The 21,431-nt window shown below is 44.5% G+C and overlaps 1 protein-coding gene across 5 annotated transcripts in view; it reads left to right on the forward strand.

Annotated features, from left to right (window-relative positions):
- Positions 1–21,431, forward strand: part of ANXA7 (annexin A7) — a 29,388-nt gene that overhangs the window by 917 nt on the left and 7,040 nt on the right. For 2 of the 5 annotated variants that reach the window (XM_006016258.3, XM_006016257.3), the window contains exons 2-7: positions 3,786–3,840; positions 8,121–8,337; positions 9,547–9,654; positions 11,129–11,172; positions 19,386–19,488; positions 19,786–19,880. In XM_006016258.3, the coding sequence (XP_006016320.1) occupies positions 3,787–3,840; positions 8,121–8,337; positions 9,547–9,654; positions 11,129–11,172; positions 19,386–19,488; positions 19,786–19,880 (621 nt within the window). In that variant the 5' untranslated portion in view covers position 3,786. Of the gene's footprint in view, positions 1–6; positions 21–3,785; positions 3,841–8,120; positions 8,338–9,546; positions 9,655–11,128; positions 11,173–19,385; positions 19,489–19,785; positions 19,881–21,431 lie in introns of those variants that run through there. The other 3 variants (XM_025212502.1, XM_025212510.1, XM_025212494.1) reach the window with 2 other exon arrangements.

The following is a 21,431-nucleotide window of genomic DNA, read 5'->3' on the forward strand; positions in this document are numbered from 1 at the left end:
CGGCCCACGCAGGTCCAGGGGTAGGTCCCCTCCTGGGCTGGCGCAGCAACAGGAGCGGCCGCCCCGGACAAGGCGCGGCTGAGTCTCCCACCCCCCGCCCGCCCCGACTGCAGCCCCTGCCCCAGCGCCAGCGCCAGCGCCAGCCCTCTCTCTCGCCGCGGGGCCTTGATCTGCGCCCCCACGCCCCTTCCCTCCCCTTGCACCACAACAGACTCACCAGCCAGACCCGGCTGCCAGGGTCTGCGCTCCTGGCCGCGCGTGCATGGGGCACTTATTGGCAACATTATTGGCCACGTTGGCCAAAAAAAGCCAATTGCCACTTCTCTCCATTTTCCTCATCCGTGCCACTCTGAGCTGAGGCCTTTCTGTTCAAAGTGGAAAATACATTTCTGAGCCCTTGGTTGTGTGCGCTGCCATTCACCAGTTTATTCACCTTGTGGACTTGGACGGCCCATGCTTTTATCCCGCTGTTTAAAAGCTCCTTTTAGTTCTAGATCAGAAAGGGAGAAAGTGGAGTTTGTTGTTCTAGAGCCTGGAAACTCCCTCACCCCCTCTTGAGAAGGGCTCCCAGCAGGGAAAAGAAGCAGATTTGTAAAGATGTCTGCATATGATTGCAATTAAGAAACTACAGAAGAGGATCTGTGTAGACACCTCAAAAGTTTTTAACAAACAACAAAAATCCAGAAATTGAAATCATATTTAAAAACCTCATGAAAGTGGCTTTTTGTTGAGAGAATTTGTTTTCAGTATGGTGAAAAAAGCTTCCTTAAAGGCATGATTCCTGCTTAGTATACCTTGGGGTATCCTTAAGCAGAGATAAGTGAGGCTGTGTGCTGTGGAAAGTGTTGGCTAATGTTTAATAAGTACTTAGTCCCATATTATGCAAGTGATTAAATTTCTTTTCTGGAAAACCATCTGTGGCTGGGCTGTAAATGCTACTGCCAACATGGTTTAGGGGTTAGTTTAAACTCCAGTTTAGTGTGCACCTGGCTGGGCTTTTGAAATTGCTCCTATGCAAATCATTAATAACTTTAAATCACTCTCTCCATTCTCTTAAAATCAATTTTGTATTTTATTTGAAAATGTGTTTGTGGCTATATGATCAGTTTGAATAGCTTATTGTAATAATGCCTAGGAACCCCAAATAAAGATTAGGTTCTTACTGGCATTAATCTTACTAACCAAATTACACAGTTGGAGTCCCTGCTTCTGAAGCCCTGCAGTCTGTGATTGGGGCTACATACAAAAAGCAAATAAATAGATAAATAAGAGCAGGGGGAAGAGGTGGTAAATGAGGTAACAGTGAAGACTGTTAGTACAAGACCTGAATTGGTGGTTAACTTACTGATCAAAGACCCTAGATAATTTGTTTGCTTTCATTGAAAATGAGAAATATTGAAACCTTCCCTCACATCTTGATATAGGTAACATTCTTAATGTAAAGATATGTTTCACACATCTTGGTTTTTAATAATGCCACTTGCTAATTTTCCATGTCTAAAATCCTACTTTTTTAAGGTCATCTTAAATTCATCCCTCCCATAACTGCTGTGGAAAGGGATGAGGGGCCAGACCCATGCCCCTTACTTCCTTTGCACCTTTCCCCTCTGTGCCTGCCCCGAGGGGTTGCGGGGAAGGCTGCAGGTATCCCGCTTGGGCCCCCTTCCCCCCCCCCCAACACTGCAGTGTCCTCTGTAGCCCCTCAGGCCACGTCCTCCCACCCCCACCAAAGGAGTCATTCTGGGCCCAAAGCCAAAAATAAGCCACTACCTGCCCCAGGCTGGCACTCAAATCTAGGATGCTTGCTCCCCCTGCCCCCTCCCGATGATTAGTGGGGTAAAACCTCCTCTTGGATTCAGATAAATGCAAAATATTTATTTGGGATTAATTTCTAATCAAATTTATACACCCCTGCTAACTCTGCATTCCAAAAATGACTTATCAGAGACTGATTAAATGTAATCCTGTACTATTTTGTTGCAGTACCTGAGTTTGAAACGATACGTGCTGACTGTTAGCATTTCAATATTAATTCTGAACAAGTTAATTTTGTAAACACCTGCCACTTCCTATGTCTTTTGTGGCCAAAGAAGGAAAGATCACTGTTAAACATTAAATTCTGGTAGACTCTGATACATATGTGGGAATGCTGCACAATTATTAACCATAACTGCATTTTCTTTCGTTTAAGCAATTCCTTCTACTGTGGGTAAATAGATGAGATTGCTCTCCTCTTACTTGGTAGTAGGTAATCCCCAGTCTCTTGTTAAAGGTTGTTATTTAGCCAGTCAGGCCACTGACAGACAAGGAGAAACAAAACAAAACAGTGCTTTACTAGAAGAGGAAGTGCATCAGTTTGATCTGGTTCCACAGCATCTATATAGGGCAGGTGCTTCAGTGGGGCTTTTGGTGCTTTTATCTAAAGCTGATGCAATTAGCTATTAGATAAAAATGCCAAGAAGTTCCACTTAAGCGCATGATCTATACAGACATTGGGCGAGCTGGGTCAAACTAGCGCAATGCCTCTTCTGGGCACATGCTGCAGTTGGTGGAGGTGTGCTAAGCTAAGTAAAGCGCTGGTTTTTTTGGTTTGGTTTTTGTTCCACCAACTCTGGCCCTGCTGGGGTATGGCAGGAACAGCACTGCCATGACAGCGGGGACTGAGGGGCTGGAGCGGGGGCCGTGAGGCAGTGCTGGCCTCGCCTCCCCCCCACCCCCCTGCAGCCCTGCTCCTTGGAGGCAGAGGGGGATGGTACCACCATGACATCGGGGACTGAGGGGGGTGCTGCTGAGACAACCAGTCAGAGTGCAAGTAAAATGTTACGGACAGACAAACAGACAGAGAAGGGCTTTTTATACTATTAGAATTACTTCAGTAGGATTCTGGAAAGTATAAGTGTTTGAAAGTTATTTTAAGTAGTGCAATAGGCTGAGTTAGGATTAATGAACTCAGATAGGACCATACATGAGATGTACTAAACAGATGTACTGTTTTGCTGGCATGATTAGGAAACTGGATTGGAATATTTAAAAAAATTATATTCAGTTACTTGTATTTAAGGAGAAACCGGGCCCTTATAGCCTTGTTATGGAGTCTTTCCTGTTGTGCTCTCTGCGGCACTAAAGATTACATTATTTCTTACAGAAAATGCATTGGAGTGATACTTTGTGAGAAATTTTTTTTGGGGGGGTGTTAATTTAATCCCACTACTTGAGCTGTCTCTCCTGCTCAGTGCCTAGGCTATGTATGTGATATATGGGCTTGTGTCAGTGCTGGGTGGATATTACACTGTAACAAGTAATTTTTAAACTGATGACTTCAGGAACCCTTCTTCCCCTGGAATTAACAGGTTATTGCTCTTCTAGGGCTTGCTTCTGAAAGATGCAGAGTCCTTATCTTTAACAGGATCCAGGGCAATGGGAAATGAGGGTACTTGGTATCTTGCAGGATCAGGCCATTAGAGAGAGCTTTTCCACAACACATTTAATTGTCTTTTCTTCTGTATTTGTCTGGCTAAATAGGAGTTGCAGTTAAGGTTATTATGATTGATTTGTTGTTTTCCTTCCATGTCCTGCTCATTATAGTAATGCATCTCAAACATTCTGAAAATGAAAATTGTTTTTTTCTTAAGTAACAGGCAAATACAGTCCACATGTTTCTGTAACATGCGCTGGTGACGGTAGCTAAGCAAGGTTTTGGATGATTGTCACAAAAACTGTTACCCCGTACCACTATGTCTTAAAGCCAGCAGCTCTAGTCACTGAACAATATTGTTCTTTTTCAGCATGTCGTACCCAGGATATCCCCCTTCAGGCTACCCTGGTTTCCCTGGATATCCTGTAAGTATGGTTTGGTTTTTAAATGCCTTACCCTTTCAATATAGGCCACGCCCATGTGACAGGCTCCCTTGTCATACTACGTGTTATAATGATATTAGTCACTGCTTCCATGCAAGATTACTCATTTTAGAGTTCTGGTCTATGTTTTCACTCTCTCTGCTCCCCCTTTCCCCTGCCCCAGATAATTTTGGAAGTGGATAATAATATCTAGCAAAAAAAAAAGCATTTCCAATAAACAGCAAAGCATATGACTTCAGTATGCAGTCAGGACATCGTAAGAGATAATTCTCTTTTGTTTCCTAGCCTGAAAGAAACTTACTGCAGTTGTGGTGGGTTTTGTTTTTCTAACTTTTTCAGTTATTTATGCCTTCATGTCATTCTTATGTTTTTGTTTATTTTTCTGGGTAGCACTATACCTCTTCTCTTGGGAGATGTTTGAATCTACATTTAGATCTAAGGTTTTATTCGGCTGCCACCTATATAAAAAGTCGGGAATCTTCAGATTTGTGGTTACATAAGATGATCTCTAAATCAATATTTATCTTCGCAATGTTTAGTTGGTTCAGATATATCTAGTTTTCAGTTGGGCCCATCTGTAATAGTCAACAGATCTGCAACCTGATTTTTTTTTTAATTTATTTTTATATATATAAAAAATGCCTAGGATAATTGAAAATTGAGCCACTGGATTGTACACAACAATAAATTGTCTTTGCTGAAGCTATAGAATAAGTTAGCTAATTTGTCTGGACTTTGTCCATTGGGTGTGGCACTACATCCTATTTGCAATTCATGAGTAAATGATTTAATATTGCTGTGAAACTGAACAGAAAGTTGGGATATACCAGGTGTGGCTGGCTTTTCAGTGACTGTAGTATGTACCTGCTGTGTTTGTTAGCAACCAAAACATGCATGCATTGTATTTGTTTGACCTCTGTGATACTGAGCACAGGTTTGCAGCCATTATGGTGTGTACATTCTATTTCAGTCTGTCACACAATACCAAGTATTAAAGGATGACTATCACCAATTCTGACTCCGGTAAAATATGTCAAAATGATGCATGTCTGCAGTGGCCCCTCTGATGGTGCACAATTCTAGATAGTCACCCCCTAAATTACTCCTTTCCTATGCTAAAGATGCACATAAGAAAGTTGCTGATGAGATGGCATAGGACTGCAGCTTCGGATTAGAAAAGAGCATTGAGTAAAGCCTGCAAATGCTGCTAGTGGAAGAAGGGTCCTATTACAGGGATTGTTAAGAGGAAACATGTTCTCTGCTTATTAGAAACCTTCAGCAACTGTTCCTTTCTTGTTCCTTTATCCTTCTCTCATTCTAGAGTGTGTACGTTATTTTTGCAAGGGAGGTGGCCAGTATCAGCAGGCCTTTGGGGCAGTTTTTGTGGGATGGTACTCTACTTTGACTTGCGGCATAAAAAGTTGAGCGTCCTACTGGGAGCCCTTTCCTTGAACCAGCAAGTGGAAGCAGTAGCAGAACACTTTCAGATCAAATCTCTGGCTGCTTGCAAACTTAAACCCCCCCAAAAAACCATGCTTTATTGGAAGAAGCAGCATGTTACTTCTCCCCGTCTCTGCAGCATCTGTAGATTGGGTGCTTCAGTAGGGCTTTTTTGGCACTTTTAGCTAAAGCTGATTTGATCTATTGGATAAAAGCGCCCAAAAAGCCCTGCTAAATCACTAAAGCCCGATCTTTACAGACACCAGCGTGGGGCTTGGTATAAGAATGTGCCGAGTTTAAATTAAAGCACTGGGGTTTTTTTGTTGTGTGTGGTGTTGTTTTTTTAAATGTCATCAAGCAGCCTCTGTTTCACAAATAGAACCTAGGAGGTTCAACTTGAGTGTTAAGACTAATTTCAGGTATTACATTTGCCATTGCATTTTCTACCTATTCTTGTCAATTATACTTGATCATTTAAAATAAAATAAAAATTCTTTTCTGAGAGAGAGAATTTTACAGATGGGGACTAGTGAAATTGACTATGCCCAAATAGTTGGAAAAGAAAAAATACCTTTTCTCTGATCTTTCAGTTATAATGATGTCATGTGGCATAGTGTGGCAAATGGGAAATTCCTAGTGACCAGTCTATAGGATTTAAATGCTTTGAAATCAATAGCAAAAAGACAGGAAGCTAGGGAAGAAGAAGGTGCATGGCATAACCATGTTAACTACAGAGATTTTGCCTGTCTTTACCACTTATTCTAAAAATATTCACTATGGGTGAATCAATTTTAGATTATGCCACAAATGAAGTGCTTTCACATATGCTGATCAGTAAACTTGTCAAACCAGCCAGTGGCAGGGAGTCAGGCTAGATGATCTGTTCAGGTCCCTCCTGACCCTAGCTACTATGATACTATGATATGATAGTCTTGAATTCATGCATTAGTAACTGTTATGCTGATATCAGTAATTATTTAACCCTCTTCTAAAATATAGTTCATGCTAGTACAAGAAACAGATTAACACTGCTGCCTTGAGTGTTATGTGGTCTTTATTTATCAAAAGTTCCCAAACCTGTTGGTCCAGCAGAAATAAGCATAGAAGACTGTGGATAGATAACCTCAGTTGGATATCTAAGCTACTTTGAGACTTGTTGGGTAATAAGCACAATTCACATGCTACATGCTCAAGTCTTGTGCACAAAAAAACAGCTACGTTTATCATTTATAAAAAGCACTCTGCCAATATATTCTGAATAGTTCCTAACAATTCTAATGGAACCTAATGTGTGGCTGGCTGTAATTAAGGTCTTCATGAGCACTGTCCATTTCAAAACCTTTGTTTTTTGTGAACAAAAACACCGACTTTTGTTCTGAAAGGCTAATTTCACAAAAACAAGCATGGTTTCATTATATTAACTGAAAATTCTTCATTTTTTAATGCTGCAGGTTGTCTATTGTTGACTTATTGCTTTTGCTAAGTTTAAAAAATTATTTAAAAAATTAAAAAAATTTAAAAAAATTAACTGTAGTGTATATATTAGGTTTTCAAGGTACATCTACATGGAACAGTGTAGTGCCATGTATATACCTGAGCTAGCTGGGAATAAGCTAGTTCTAGTATCAGAAGCAGTGTAGACGTGGTTTTGGTGTTTCTGATATGCATGTTAGCTTGGGTACATCTGCACAGTATTGCATTGTGCCATATTAGATGCATTCCTCAGGTGCCTGAACCCTGGAATAGAATCCAGAACGCTATAGGGCAGGAAAGTTAAGCACTTCAGAATAGGCTTCAGAACAACCAGCACTGAGCTTGGAGCTGCCCAGCCCTGGGCCATAGCCACAGAATAGGTGATGCTAGAACCTTTAGGAAATGCAGAGGACAGGAGTGTTTCTCAAAACATGCTCCTATCCAGACACCTCCCTCCATTCTGAGATTCTGCTTCCTCCATGAGACTGAGGCATTCTTGGGCATATACAGAACCAAAACTTCAGATGCCTGAAGATCTTTAATGTTGAAGAACAGTGGGGTGTTATGGTGGTTCAGTATCTCTAGGGTTAACTGGCAGCTGAGTGGTTTTTAGGATCACAACTTTGGCCTTAGGCAGATGTCAGGTGCACAAGTCCTGTTTTGAATCTGCCCCCACTGGATTCTTTTAGCTGATTAAAGTAGAAATGAAGTGGTTCTTTTAGGGAGGGTGGAAGAATCTGGGGTGTGAGCTTTGTGGGTACTTTGGGGAAGCAGATCCTGAAGAAGAAATCTGAATGGAACAGTGTAGCTCTGTTAACCTTCAGGTTAATGAAACCAAACCCCAGAAAGATATGAATTTGACCCATACATAATGCATGGGCCGTGTTTACAGAGTAGCTTGGGAGTACCTGCCTGCAAGCAAATTACAGTGAGCCAAAACAATCCATTTAGTCAGGGATTGTTGTTTCAATAGTTCTCTGATGCTTTTGAGAGATTAGGCTTTCAAACCAGAGGAACTCCCCTCAGAGACTCTGGTCTTTCCAGTCCATTTTGAAAGTGGTTATTTCAAGCCTTTCATTGTCCTGATATTTCATTGTTACAGGTCACACTTGCATCTTGGGAAGGAAATGCATTTCATGCTGTGATTGTCAGTTTTCTTGTTTAAAACTTGCTTAGAGTTAAAGCTGGCTTGTTGGGGCATATTTTTTTTATGCCTCTGAATTTTTGTGATTTTAAGTCAGTCAGACCTTACTGGCAATCAGATGGAGATATTTTTGGTAACTTGAGACAGATTTGAGATTCTAGTGTGGTTCTCTAGCAGCCAATATATGCTTTGTGTTTCTGTTCAGCCCACAGGACAAGAATCTGCTTATCCACCTGCTGGTCAGTATCCCTATCCAGCTGTTCCTGGAGCGTTCCCGCCCATGGGAGGTGGTGCATACCCTGGAGCACCACCAAGCAGTGGATTCCCAGGGGTAGCAGGATACCCTGCACCAGGTGGATACCCGGCCCCTGGAGGCTATCCTGGAGCTCCGCAACCTGGAGGGATGCCATCATATCCTGGAGGTAATAATCAAGAATATTCCTTACAGATTATTGCTACTCTAAGGCTGTATTTAGTTCAGAAGGTACAGAAAAGAAAAGGAAGCTTTGTCCACTGTTAGTCCAAGGGACTGGCATTCAGGAGAGCTGGGTATGCTGATAGAATGCAAAAGACTAAGGGTCCCTGTAACAAGTAGCCTAGGGCTTCTGTTACTTGAAGTAGAGAAGTGGCAGCAGATAGAGCTTAGGCAGCTGAATACATGCCAACTGCTGAGGAGATCAGCTGTTAGACCCTAAGGAGAAACCCCTGAAAGTAGCTGGGGGGAAGCCACCTGACCAGTAAGGGGCAGGGCTTAAAGAGGCATTTAAGCCCTGGACCTATGCCAGGGCAGTCAGTCTGGCCCTGGAGGTTACTGGGGAAAGACCTCTGAGGATGGATGAGATGGAAGATAATGTCCAAGACCCTGCTATACCTGGGTGCTGGAAGCAAGTCTCTATGCGCTGTCTCAGTGTCATCACTGAAGCTCTGTGCCCCTATTTCAGATAAGGGGTAAGGAAGTACAGTTGTGTGGTCCTGAGCTTGATTTAATGCATGTTAAATGTTACGAGTTCCTGTTAAGGGCACTATATAAAAATTAGTTTTTCCAGTGCTTTGTTAAAAAAGGGAGCTATATAGTTGGCGTTTTGCATTCAGAAGTTTTGTAATGTCAAGGTCCTACGCACTACAGATGGGTATTGTACACTCCTTTCTGCTGTATGCCATTAAAAAATGCAATTCATTCTCTGGCAGTGGGCACTAGCTTGTTACTGCATTTCTTGTCCTTATGGCTTGTGCTGATATTTTCCCTTCTTTGTTTCCTGCTCTTTGCCTCCAGAGCCAACCTCTCCCCTGTCAAATTTGTTTCCTCATTATACTTTAGCTAAAAAAAAATTCTAACCCCCAAGGTGCACAAATTCTTTCTAGAGGTGGTTATATGAAAGGTAAGATGAAAGTAAATCCAAGAGGCACAGACCATAATGTTAGACTAATTATGCTCCTCTTCCACTCATTCTTATTCTGAAACAATGAGGCACAGTGTAGCATAGTCATTCTGTGTATTGCTTCATTAGAGATTCTCTCAAGGTTTTTTTGTGACATCAATGATGCACAACATCCTGTTTGTTTTTATTAGGAACCAGTTCATATTTAAGTGACCAGAAAATGTCCATCCTTGCCTTTTTCTTTCTGTCTAGTTCCTACAGGACCTGGATTTGGTGTCCCCACTGCTGGGTCTGGCTTTGGTGGCTATCCTCAACCACCAGTCCAAAGTTATGGAGGTGGTGGACCAGCACAGATACCAGGTATGTGGGTGTTTGGGCGGGGGAGTGGGGGAGAGGAAGTCTGTCTGTCCTAGTCAGATTAAAAAAGTCAAACCAACTCATTCCAAGTTAAAAGACTGAAATTTTGCCCTTGGCTCCCTCTTGTACTTAACTACTGCAATTTGTATGCTGGACAGTGTCACCTGCTAATTGGCAAGACCAATGATAGACTGACCAAGAACCCATATGTAAATAAATATTACTTGCATCAGGAAGGGCATACTTTTCAGTTTCAAGGTATCACCATGCAGTGTTTTTGGCACTTTTGCTTCTTGAAAATGTAGACTGCTGAACAGAACTGTGGAAACAAGAGTACAGTAGTGATCTGTGCTTACATGGAGAAGCTTCCATGTAGCACATAGATATATGCATTGTTCACAAATGGCAGTACACTTCTGTGCCCACACTGAATTGAGAACCAGTTAGCAAGGAAAAACAGAAAGGAAGTGTGACAGTCTGTAAATGTAAAGGTGGCATGCTGAATGCAAATAATGAACGTGTGTAAAGGACATCATAAGGATTTTCAGCTTCCAGCCAAAACAGGTGTCCCTGAATTTGCTTGAGAGCAGCACTTAGAAGAAAGTTAGAGCACATCTATGAGGGTCTGTTTTTCATAGCTCCTGTATAAAAAGTAAATACAAAAGCATTGACAATTAAAAAAACAATGTATGTGAAATCAGATTATTTTAGTTCTACTTTTTATTAATGAATTGTTAGTGCATGACTTTACATATGTAAAACATTTTAAAGTAACCTGCTGTTCATAACCAGTAGTGGTAATTAGAATGTTTTTACTGTCAGACTAGAGCAGGGGTGTCAAACACATAGTCCACGGAGCAATGTCATCCAACGTGCAGGGTCAGGAATTTGGCAGTCATGGTGTTAATCCCCACGACTTCACAAGATGACACAATGGCTGTGAACCCAGCCCCAAACCCCACTCACCTTGCCAAAGACTTCTCAAGTGCAGATCCCTCTTGGGGACTCGTTTTGCGGTGGCAGGGAAAGCTACGGTAGCATTGACCCCTATGGCTCACTGAGCTGATATAGTGACTTAGGCACCCACAAGGGTTAATGCCACCACTGTTTATCAAACTGCCAGAGATGCATCTGGAATAGAGAGTTCATTCTGCCACAACTTTGGTCACAAGAGAGTAGGGTTGAGAGAGGAGAGGTGCCGCAAGCATCACTCAACTTGCTTAGCGCTCCTTGGTGTTGCCATACTATCGCATGGACCTGAGCCCTCCCATGGTGTGCTATCTGCTGTCAGTCACTCCCCAGGGTACTGTTGAGTTATAGGTTGCTGACTATCGTAAACAACTTTTATATATGAGAAAAAGAGGTTTATGGATCTGCAAGGAGATATGAAAGAAGAGTATGTTACATTGGAATAGATCAGCTCAGTTTGGGTTATTTTTTTCCCCTTTTTCCCTTATTCTTAAATTTTGCTTTAAAGGAGGATACCCCAGTGGACAAGTGCCTTCTCCAGTGCCTAGTCAGGTATGTGCTGTACTTTCTTTAGTGGAGCTGCTTAGTTTTTTTTATAATAGCCACTCTTTCTATCACGAAAACTCTATGTTTGAGGGGTAGCAGTGTAAAACACAACTTTGTTTTATAACAGTTTGGGGGCAACTTGAAGGATGATTAGGGTTTAGCAACAATTCCATAGGTGGACATACAAGTAACAAACCTTCATGTGTTGTGCAACTGTCAGGGGAAGAACTGCTGTGAGATAATACTGTGCTATAAAGTCAAATACTCTAGATGAGAACCTGGCCTGGCCAGTTGTGTATGAATGCTACTACTTTTCCAGCATGCATAGTGCTGTTTTTGAATGCCATGTTGGGCCTTTGCCTTGGATGTACAGATACAGTCACTGCATCTGGGACCAGGATCTGTTTTTTAGTAGAATGCAAAGCAAAAAACCCACTTATTTGAAATCACAGATATTCTTCTCTAAAATGTCACAGTCATGCCAGCAATTAAGTGTATAACTTGAAAAAATAAGTATGAAGTTTGGCGTTTGTCTGCTGAGTCATGTTGTCTGTCTTTTTGGTCTGGAGGAGTCAAACTGCAAGCCAAATCTTCATAGTAGCTGGCTCTTCCAATAGTAGCAAACATTGTTTATTTACTGATCAATGACTTCCCTTCCAGTCCAATATGGTATTTTGCCACCATATAGACACTCAAAGCTTCTTAAAATGTTTTTCAATAATTTGTTTTCTGGTGTTTATTACTTATTAGAACCAAGGTCAACCCTGTCCCAAAGAATTTACAAAACAGGATGTGAGCACAAACTTGACAAATGAGGACAAGGGCACAACATTGCTTAATGGATGATCTTGTATTGTATTAAGTAACACTACAATATTTAGAAAAGAGTAACAAAGCCTAGACAGTTAAGCAATTTTCTTATTTGGCTGTAAATTCTGCATCAAACTAATATATAAAGGAACCCCTGAACAACAGGAGCAGCAGTGTTCAGATTAAGAAGAGAAGAAGAAACTATACTAGTAATTTAACGTGACTTTCAGCATACTACAGTGTGACAGAGGGCCATCTCAGGGCTGGGTACAATGCCAGCCTGCCATCCTGCATAGGGAAGTCTGCCCTGCCTTGCCTGCCACAAATGGATGTAATGATACCAAGTGTAACCATGCAGGAGGCTGCCCATTTTATACCCAGATGCCAAAGGCATTATACATGGTTCTGAACCTCCCCTTTACTGTGTCCCATGCCTTGCAGATGGCATCCAAAATTCACTATTGCTCCCCTGGTCCCTTAACTGGGCCGCACTCAACCTCTGGCCCAACTTGGGCTCAGGTTTCCTCAGATATGCCTGGGCCTCACCTCCACCCCATGTGCAATCCTTCAGGCCCCTAAGACCCTACTCTACATGGCTGCCAGCCACTACTCCACCCCCTCACTGGGGCAACAGGGCATTACACCACACAGACCTCAGGTGTCTGCAGCTGTGCCTGGACGCTGCTCTCAGCCTACGGCCCACTCAGGCCTCAGGTGTCTGCTGACATATGTAGACCCTTACCCAGGGCCCACTCAGTGGGCCTGGGCCCCTGTGCTTTTATGTCAGGGTGTGCTCCCCTAGCCTTTCCCCTCCACAGGGTACCTACAAGGCAGCAGGGGCTGAGGCTTTTTGGCACCCCATACTTGCCCTTCACTGGGGAGGCACAGGTGTGGCATTTCTTGAAAGCTGCCCTGCCACAAGCAGGCCCACTACACCATCTTATACCAGCAGGATGTAGTTTAAGGTCAAGGGTTGTCTACCAGGGGTACACGTACCTCCAGGGGTACTTAGAAAGGTCTTCACGGGTACATGCAGGTGGAGACTCAGCTTGCCCCAGGGCAGGGCAGCAGCATCTCCCCCAGCACGTTTGCTTCTTACCTGGGGAAGGGGTGCACCAGGTCCCACCAGCCCCACAGCACATAGCACCTCCCTGCCCCTCAACCCCCTCTCCTGATTGGCTGCCGGGCCACTGCCCTCAGCCAACAGTTGGTGGTGGCAGCTGCCACGTTTGAGCTCTCCCTTCCTCCCCACCCTGTTCAGCCCCCATCTCCCAGCACTACTGCTGTGTGCACCCTGGGAGAATATGGGGGTCATGTGCCTGCAGGTCAGAGCAGGCTGCAGCCAGAGCAGCACCAGGCTCTTCCCAGCAGCATCTGGGCCATGCTGCACTGGAATGGGTGGTAGCGGTGCTGGAGAGGAGTTGGTGGGGCTACAGTGAATTCTGGAGTGGCTGCAGCCCCTCCCATAGCCCCTTCAGCACCACTGCCGCCCACTGAGTACAGCCCAGCCCAGCACCCACCAGCAAGAACCTGGCGCAGCCTACCCAGTGCCCTCCTGTGCAGCACCTGGCCCTGCCCCCCTCCCTCTCTTAACCTCACTCCCATAGGCCCCCATGGTAAGTGTCCCATTTCTGACTCAGTTTCAGCTCCTATACCCCTTATATTTTTTTTCTTGTTTTTAAGGGGGGGGGACAAATTGAAGCCCCTGCAGAGTGCAGGAGGGAGTGAGGCTGGGGCAGGTGCTGCATAATCAGGACAGGGTGTGGGATGGAGCAGTGAGTGGCTTGTTTTGGGGGCACGAGAAGGGGCTGGGAGTGGCTCCCACCACTACGCACACCCCAGGAGGGGGTGTGTGTGTGTGGGGGGGGGTCATGTGCCCCCTGATCCACATGGGGTGGGGCAGACTGCCCCAGCAGTGGGGGAGGGAGTGGGGCTGGGACAGGGGCTGCGCAGCCAAGACAGGGCATGGGACTGAGCCGCATGCAGGGAGGTGTGCATAGCAGCAGGAGCTGCCCCCCAGCACGCGTCTGTCTCGCACCCTGCCCCAGCTGCACAGCCCCTGCTCCACTCCCTCCCCCACCACTGGGGCAGTCTGCCCTGCCCCACAGGCACATGCCTCCCCATACCCTCCTAGGGTGCACATAGTGGTGGGAGCTACCCTCTCCTCCCCCACCCGCTTGCAGTTCTGTCCTGTGTCCTGCTGTGGCTGTGCAGCACCTGCCCCAGTCCCACTCCCTCCCACACCACAGGGGCAGCCACAGCCCACCCTGCACCACACAGATCTGGGGGCATGTGCAGCCAGGGGGTGCGCATTAGCAGCAGGATCCACTCCCACCCTCCCCAAGCTGTGCAGCCCTTGCCCTAGGCCCACTCCCTCCACCACTGCTGGGGCAGCCCCCCCTGCAGATCAGGGGGCACACACCCACCCCATGCCCTCCGAGGGTGTGCATACCAGCAGGAGCCACTTCTGCTGCCCCTGGACAAGCCAGTTGTGGCTCCATCCTGTGCCCCACCCTGGTTGTGTAGCACCTGCCCCAGCCCCACTCCCTCCTGCGCTACAGGGGCCTCAATCTGCACCCCCTTTAAATACAAGCAAACAATAAGGGGTACAGAAGCTGAAACTGAGTCAGAAGGGGGACACTTATTTTAAAAGGCTGAAAACCCCAGTTTTAGGTCATTCCCCAGGACCAGGAACCTTTTCCATCCCCATAGTTCCTGTCCTTTACCTCCCGGTGTTCTGAGAGCAGTAGCTCTGGCCAGGTGATGTTGTTCTTTCAGCTCCTTGCAGCAACTGTTGGCTGTACTACTCAGGGCCTGCTCTTATTCCCTAGCAGCTAGGCCCTCCTTCCAATCAGGCAGCCTCTTGCTAGCCGTGTGACTCTCCTGATTGGCAGTGCAGTCACCTGCTGCCTGCTCAGGCCCTTAAAGTGGCAGGCACCAAAGGTGCCCTGCCCCATACAGGTGATTAAATTTCATTCCATTGCTTTTAGTTGAGCTAGAACCCATTCTTTATTTAAAAGGGAAAAAAGCCATCCAATCTAGATTTTAAAACTTAGGGAATAAGAGACAATTCACTACATTCTTTGTTTAGCTGTTCTAGGGTTTCATTTTCTTAACTTAAAATTTGTAATTATATTTCACTTTGTATTCCAGTCATTGTATTCTGTTTTATGTTTGTCAGATTTAAAAATTCTGTCCTATTAGGAATGTCCCCTTCACATAGGAACTTATATAGCTGACTATCACAGTCTAACATGATATTATTGCATTTAAAATGCATACTCTAAGTCTACTGTAAGGTATGTTATCTAAATCCTGAATAATTATGTAGCATACATTTGTATCCTTTCCAATTAACTTCCTCTAAAAACAAATCAAATGCATGTCTAAGACAGTGGTTCTCAACCTTGTTAGATTGAAGGTGCAGCTTGGAAGTATTTTTTTTAAAGTCTGATTAATTGAACCTTTCTTTCCGTGTTTGTATGAAAAACCCATACAAGACTCTTTTTTTTTTTGCTGCCTCTTGATACAGTAATCATTTGTTTTTAAACCCACATATTTTTGTATTGAAGGGTCTACAGCACTGTGTAGTTCAGTGTGGATCTACACACAAGTTTACTGGTTTTAAGCAGAAAGATGACTTGCCAGCAATATGAAAACAGTGCAAGGACTATTTCTTAATCTGTGCCCTGAGGGGTTATACAGAACAGCATGGGAAAACACTAATTGAAAATATACCCATAGTGTAGTATGGAGGAAATCAAAGGATGGTGATTACACCTTAAAGGTTTTTTCTGTACATTGGCTTCTCTCTCTGACTTTTCACTTAGAAGACAAAGTTTCTGAGCTGGAAGTGAAAGTTGTAAGTTGCTGCAGCATGATGGCTCACTTGGAATAAATATCATATGTCCATGTTTTAAGATGAAGACTCAACCAGATACATTTTTGGGTTTCCAGACTCAATTTTGCAGTCTATATATTATTGGTCAGAGGACAAATTTTTTGTGTGTGTTAATAAGATTGTATGCAAACTGGCAACATGTCATGCTAAATCCAGTTTTTCCTGTACCCTGCTTGCTCAGCTGTATAGAAAGCTCTGCCCAACAATTTACCATAACCTTCTGTTCTCAGGAAGTTGGAAGAGTGGACAAAATCAACAAGTTCAAGAAATCTTTTAGAATTTACAAATATTAAAAGGGAGATGGTGATCAATGAAACCTTAATGTGGGTCTACTAGCCGGTATTTTGGAAGAAAGATTAAGGCAAGAGCAAAGCCAGCATGACAAATGCCATTCTTGATTTCTCTATAAACATAGGGATGAGCCTCATGCAACTATTAGTTTGCAAATAGGTTTGAAGGGGATATGATAGCAATCTACCCCACAAAGGCTAGCTGTTGTTCAGGGCTCTGGGTTAAATAAGACCAGAGCCTCTGCACTCTTCCCTATGCAGGGGTTCCAGCACTGAATCTATGGAAGTATGGATCTAGTAAGCACACCCCTTCCACATCATATGCAGAGGAGTGGAGGGGTCTGCTGCCTTGGCACATGTGAGGCAGAGACCTCTCATCTCTGTCCCCAGTAGATGCACATGTCCATCTGTCTGCTCCTCTTCATCAGTTTTATGTACTTGAGTATCATGGGTGTAGTTAGAAGGCCTTTGCCAATGAGTAAATTTTGTCTGGTTCATTTTAACTGCATACTTAGAGGATTTACTAAGGAGGTTTAGTCACCTATATAATATGTTATACAAATTGTGTATTATACAATTGGACCACAAATAGATGCTGATTTTTTATAATAGGGTATTGTTACATGTGACCAATACAGATGCCTATTCCTGTTTCCAGATTGTGGGTATGCAGAGGACCAATGCATTGAAGTTACTTCTTTATAAAAGGTGGTTTACATTGGCACAAACTCCCTAGAAAGCTTAAAGAATATCCTGCAGAGCATTTAGCATTGCGTAGTAAACGGAAAGGCCAAACCAGTTCTGTACGTGTACTTGAGGTTCCTTAACAGCATGAGTCTCCATGTCTCCTGGTCATTCCCTGGTATTGTTGTCTGTATTTGTTCCAGGCAATGCAATTGGTATATTTTCTGGTGTATTGTAGAAAGGTGTTGAGTGGTTGTTGTTCCTTCATTCTTAGTAAATTGTAATTTAGCACTTTTTTCCATGACACTGAATGAGATGAACATGCAATATCTTTTTGCTTGCCTCGTTCTGTACATCAGGCTTCGCCAGTTTTATTATACTGAGTATTTGCATGAGAATTTTTCCACTTGAGATCCAAGAACAGAAGGCCCATCTTTGATCTCTTGCCAGTATGCCCCAAGAGGCACTGATCCTCCTTTGGTGCAAACATCTCCTGAGCTCCCAAAGCAGCGGTGCCCAAATACAATGGGACAGATGAAATTATAGGCCTGTTAGTCTTACCTCGGTCCTGGGGAAGCTTTTTGAGAGAATTATCCTGGTGCATGTCCGTGAGGGGCCAGCAGGGGAGATTTTGCTTAGGGGCAACCAACATAGGTTCATTAGAGGCAGGTCCTGTCAGACCAACCTGGTGGCCTTCTATGACCAGGTCACAAAATCCTTAGACGCAGTGGACGTAGTCTTTCTGGACTTTACGAAGGCCTTCAACACTGTCTCTCACCCCATTCTCATTAAAAAACTAGGGGGCTGTGGCGTCGACACCTACACAGTCAAATGGGTCACTAACTGGCTGGAGGGCCGCACCCAGAGAGTGGTGGTGGATGGGTCTTATTCGACCTGGAGGGATGTGGGCAGTGGGGTCCCCCAGGGCTCGGTCCTCGGGCCTGCACTGTTCAACATCTTCATCAGTGACTTGGACAAGGGGGTAAAAAGCACCCTGTTCAAATTTGCAGACGACACTAAGATATGGGGGGGAAGTGGGCATGCTAGAAGGGAGGAATAGACTGCAATCAGACCTAGACGGGTTACAGGCGTGTGCGGATGAGAACAGGATGGGTTTCAACACTGACAAGTGCAAGGTACTGCACCTGGTGGGGGGAAGAACCAGCAGCAGACCTATAGGCTGGGGAACTCCCTTCTCGTCAGTGCTGAGGCAGAAAAGGATCTTGGAGTCATTACTGATGCCAAAATCAACATGGACCGACAGTGTGGGGAAGCCGTCAGGAAGGCCAACCGTACCTTGTCATGCATCCACAGATGCATCTCAAGCAGGTCCAGGAAGGTGATCCTCCCCCTCTATGCGGCACTGGTCATGCCGCAGTTGGAGTACTGTGTCCAGTTCTGGGCGCTGCACTTCAGGAGGGGTGTGGACAACATGGAGAGGGTCCAGAGGAGGGCCACCTACATGATCGGGGGCAGCAGGGCAGGCACTACGAGGAGAGGCTAAGGGACCTGAGGCTGTTCAGCCTCCACAAAAGAAGGCTGAGAGGGGATCTAGTGGCCGTTTACAAACTAGTCGGAGGGGACCAGCAGGCATTGGGGGGAGTCCCTGTTCCCCCGAGCGCTACTAGGAGAGACTAGAAATAACGGTCACAAGCTGGCAGAGGGTAGGTTCAGACTAGACATCAGGAGGCGCTACTTCACTGTCAGGGGGGCTAGGATCTGGAACCAACTTCCAAGAGAAGTGGTGCTGGCTCCTACCCTGGGGGTCTTTAAGAGGAGGCTAGACAAACACCTTGCCAGGGTCATATGACCCCAGTACTCTTTCCTGCCATGGCGCGGGGTCATACTTGATGATCTGCTTAGGTCCCTTCCGACCCTACCAACTATGAAACTATGAAATTGCTTTTTTGTTTCCGAATGGCACTTGCAGACCCTGCAAAATGTGTATATGTGTTATAGATACAGCTTCATTTGGATAACCAGGGTGCCATGGGGCAAACTGGGACTAGGGATGGTGGACTGAAGGCTCTTAATGCTTCTAAAGAAGTACCTGTTGCCATAGCCAATGCAGGACATGGCCTGAGAGGTGGATTTCTTTCTACTCAACATCTGCATAATCCCTGGCACAGTGTCCAACTCCATGAAGTATGTGTTTGTAAAAGGATGTCCCTCCTGGTGGCCTGCTTTAGAAATTGCCTTGTAGAAGAGGGGAGCAAAACTATTGTCTCTGTACCACATGGCAGTTCTCCGTCTCCAGTCCTCTGCATATTCTGCATTTGGAAAGCCCAGTGTCTTCAAAAAAAAAAAAAAAAAAAAAAAAAAAAAGTGCCATACCTAAAATGCTGCTGGGAGATTGGCAGCATGTTTTGTGCTATCTATTAAAGGCTCATTTCCTACCATGCCGAGGGGTGTTCAGGAATACAGACTGGCTGAATCCTTGGCAACCTATCAATGAGGACCAACTGTAGAGTTTAACACTACTTGTACTTTGTCTTGTTTCTGTTGGCTGGTAACGCCCAACTCTCTCTTTCCAGCCGGCAGCAATGACTCAGAGTTACCAAGGCACAATTCAAGCTGCTCCGAACTTTGATGCTGGGAAAGATGCAGAAATACTGCGCAAGGCCATGAAGGGATTTGGTAAACAAAGATTGGTACAGACTTTAAGTGTACAGGGATACTGAGTCAAGAAGCATTTTCCTTTTCTTCTCGTTGTATAGATTTAGGATACCTGTTTTTCCCAAAGGATTCTAAGTCTTATTTTCAGAAGTGCCTTTAGCTTAAAGCATTTAGCTGCTTTTGAAAATTTTACCATTTAAGCTCATGTATTATTTGTCAATACATTTCTGTAAATATGCACTATATCCAGAGAGTGAAACAAAGCATTTTGTAGGATAATATTTATGTTTTCTCATAAAATTACTTTCTGTTTCCTAGGAACGGATGAGAAAGCTATCGTTGATGTCGTGGCTCACCGCTCCAGCGATCAAAGGCAGAAAATCAAGGCAGCTTTCAAAACCATGTATGGCAAGGTATGGTTTTGTTCACTGGCCACTGTTTGAATCCGTTAAAAAGAAAACAAAATTAAGTAGCAACACAATAACTGGCCCCTTGCAAATGTTGTATTTAAGATGTGATTAACCTGTTAATTACAAACGGTAACCTGGACACATGTTCAGGCAGTTAGTAATGTGACAAAACAGGGAAACCAGCCACAAAAATAACGCACATTTTTGTGGCTGGTTTCCATTGTGCCTTGAATTGAACATGTGGCAAGGTCCCCACCATGCAGCCTGCATGTTGCGGCTTGGTTGGCAGCTCCTCTGAGACTGCAGGCTGACAGTGTTGCCTGCAATCTCAGGCAACACTGTCAGCCTCACTGTTTTTAGGGTGCTGAGTTAAAGGGAGCTCATTAGCTGGGTTGAGGTGCCAGGTCATGGGAAGCCACAGAACTCCCTACAACACAGCAGGTTGACTGCCCTGTGCTCTAGTTCTCAGACAGCAGTGAAGCAAGGCACTTGACACATCCTGGCCACAGGGACCCTAGGATTGGGGAGAAGTTCCCTGATTTTGGGGTCCCCCTGAAAAACCAAGTATGAAGCACAGCTGCATGGACCAGTTTTTTCCTGACACCCGTGGATCATGGGGACCCTTGCTTTGGGGAACTTCTGGATTCCTGGGCCCCAGTGTGCCAGGACTTAACAAATAAATAAAAATGTGCAGCTGGGCTGCATGCCAGGCATTGACATCCCAGTACATGGGGCTCTGGGACTGCACCGGAGTCTCCACCTGCCCTGGGTACAATCCTGGGCCTAGGACAAGTTTACACCACACTGCGGGCACTCGGCTTTTAACTTGCTGGTGCTAGGAGAGCCTGGGATCATGATTCTGGGCTCTCCCTGCACTGGCAAGTAGTAATGGCATGATTGGGATCTGATCCCTTATCCCAAAAATGTGCATCCCACCCCACATGTATAGCATGGTAAGAGGTGTTTTTGTTGGGATCAGGGTTGAGATCCTATCATGCCACTAAATGAATATGTGCCAGGAAACTCTATGAAACCACGTTTTCTGCATTTGTTTTTTAGTCCCAGGCAGAATGTACCTGACTTCCGTATCTTTTTTAAAGGTATTGTATATAGTTACCTATGTTCTTGCTCTGTCAGTAGCTCCAGGTGAATACCTCTGACAGTTGATAGGACTTCTTCAAGCAGTCATGACCAAACAACAATAACTTCCTATATTTTTATAAATGTTTTAAAGGGCAGAAAATACTCCAATTCAAACTACTCTTAAATGGGAGTGAACACAAATCCTTGCAGATAATTAAAATCGATCTGTATTTTAATCCTAATTGGGGAAAAGATCTGAAAATAATAGGGAAAAATACAACAAAAGTCTATGCAAAATATGTCATGAAACTATTGAAATGCAGCTAGGATGGGCTGGTGCCTTTTCTAAGTTCCTTAGGCCAAGTTATCACTGAAGTAAGCCTTGCTCCAGGTAAGAATTTCAGGAGCTGTTTGTGGACAGTCTGCTAAAGGTGGTGTTAATGCAGAGCTGGAGTTCTGGTTTAATTACAG

Source organism: Alligator sinensis, unplaced genomic scaffold (assembly GCF_000455745.1).
Source record: "Alligator sinensis unplaced genomic scaffold, ASM45574v1 scaffold109_1, whole genome shotgun sequence".
NCBI classification, from domain to species: Eukaryota; Metazoa; Chordata; order Crocodylia; family Alligatoridae; genus Alligator; species Alligator sinensis.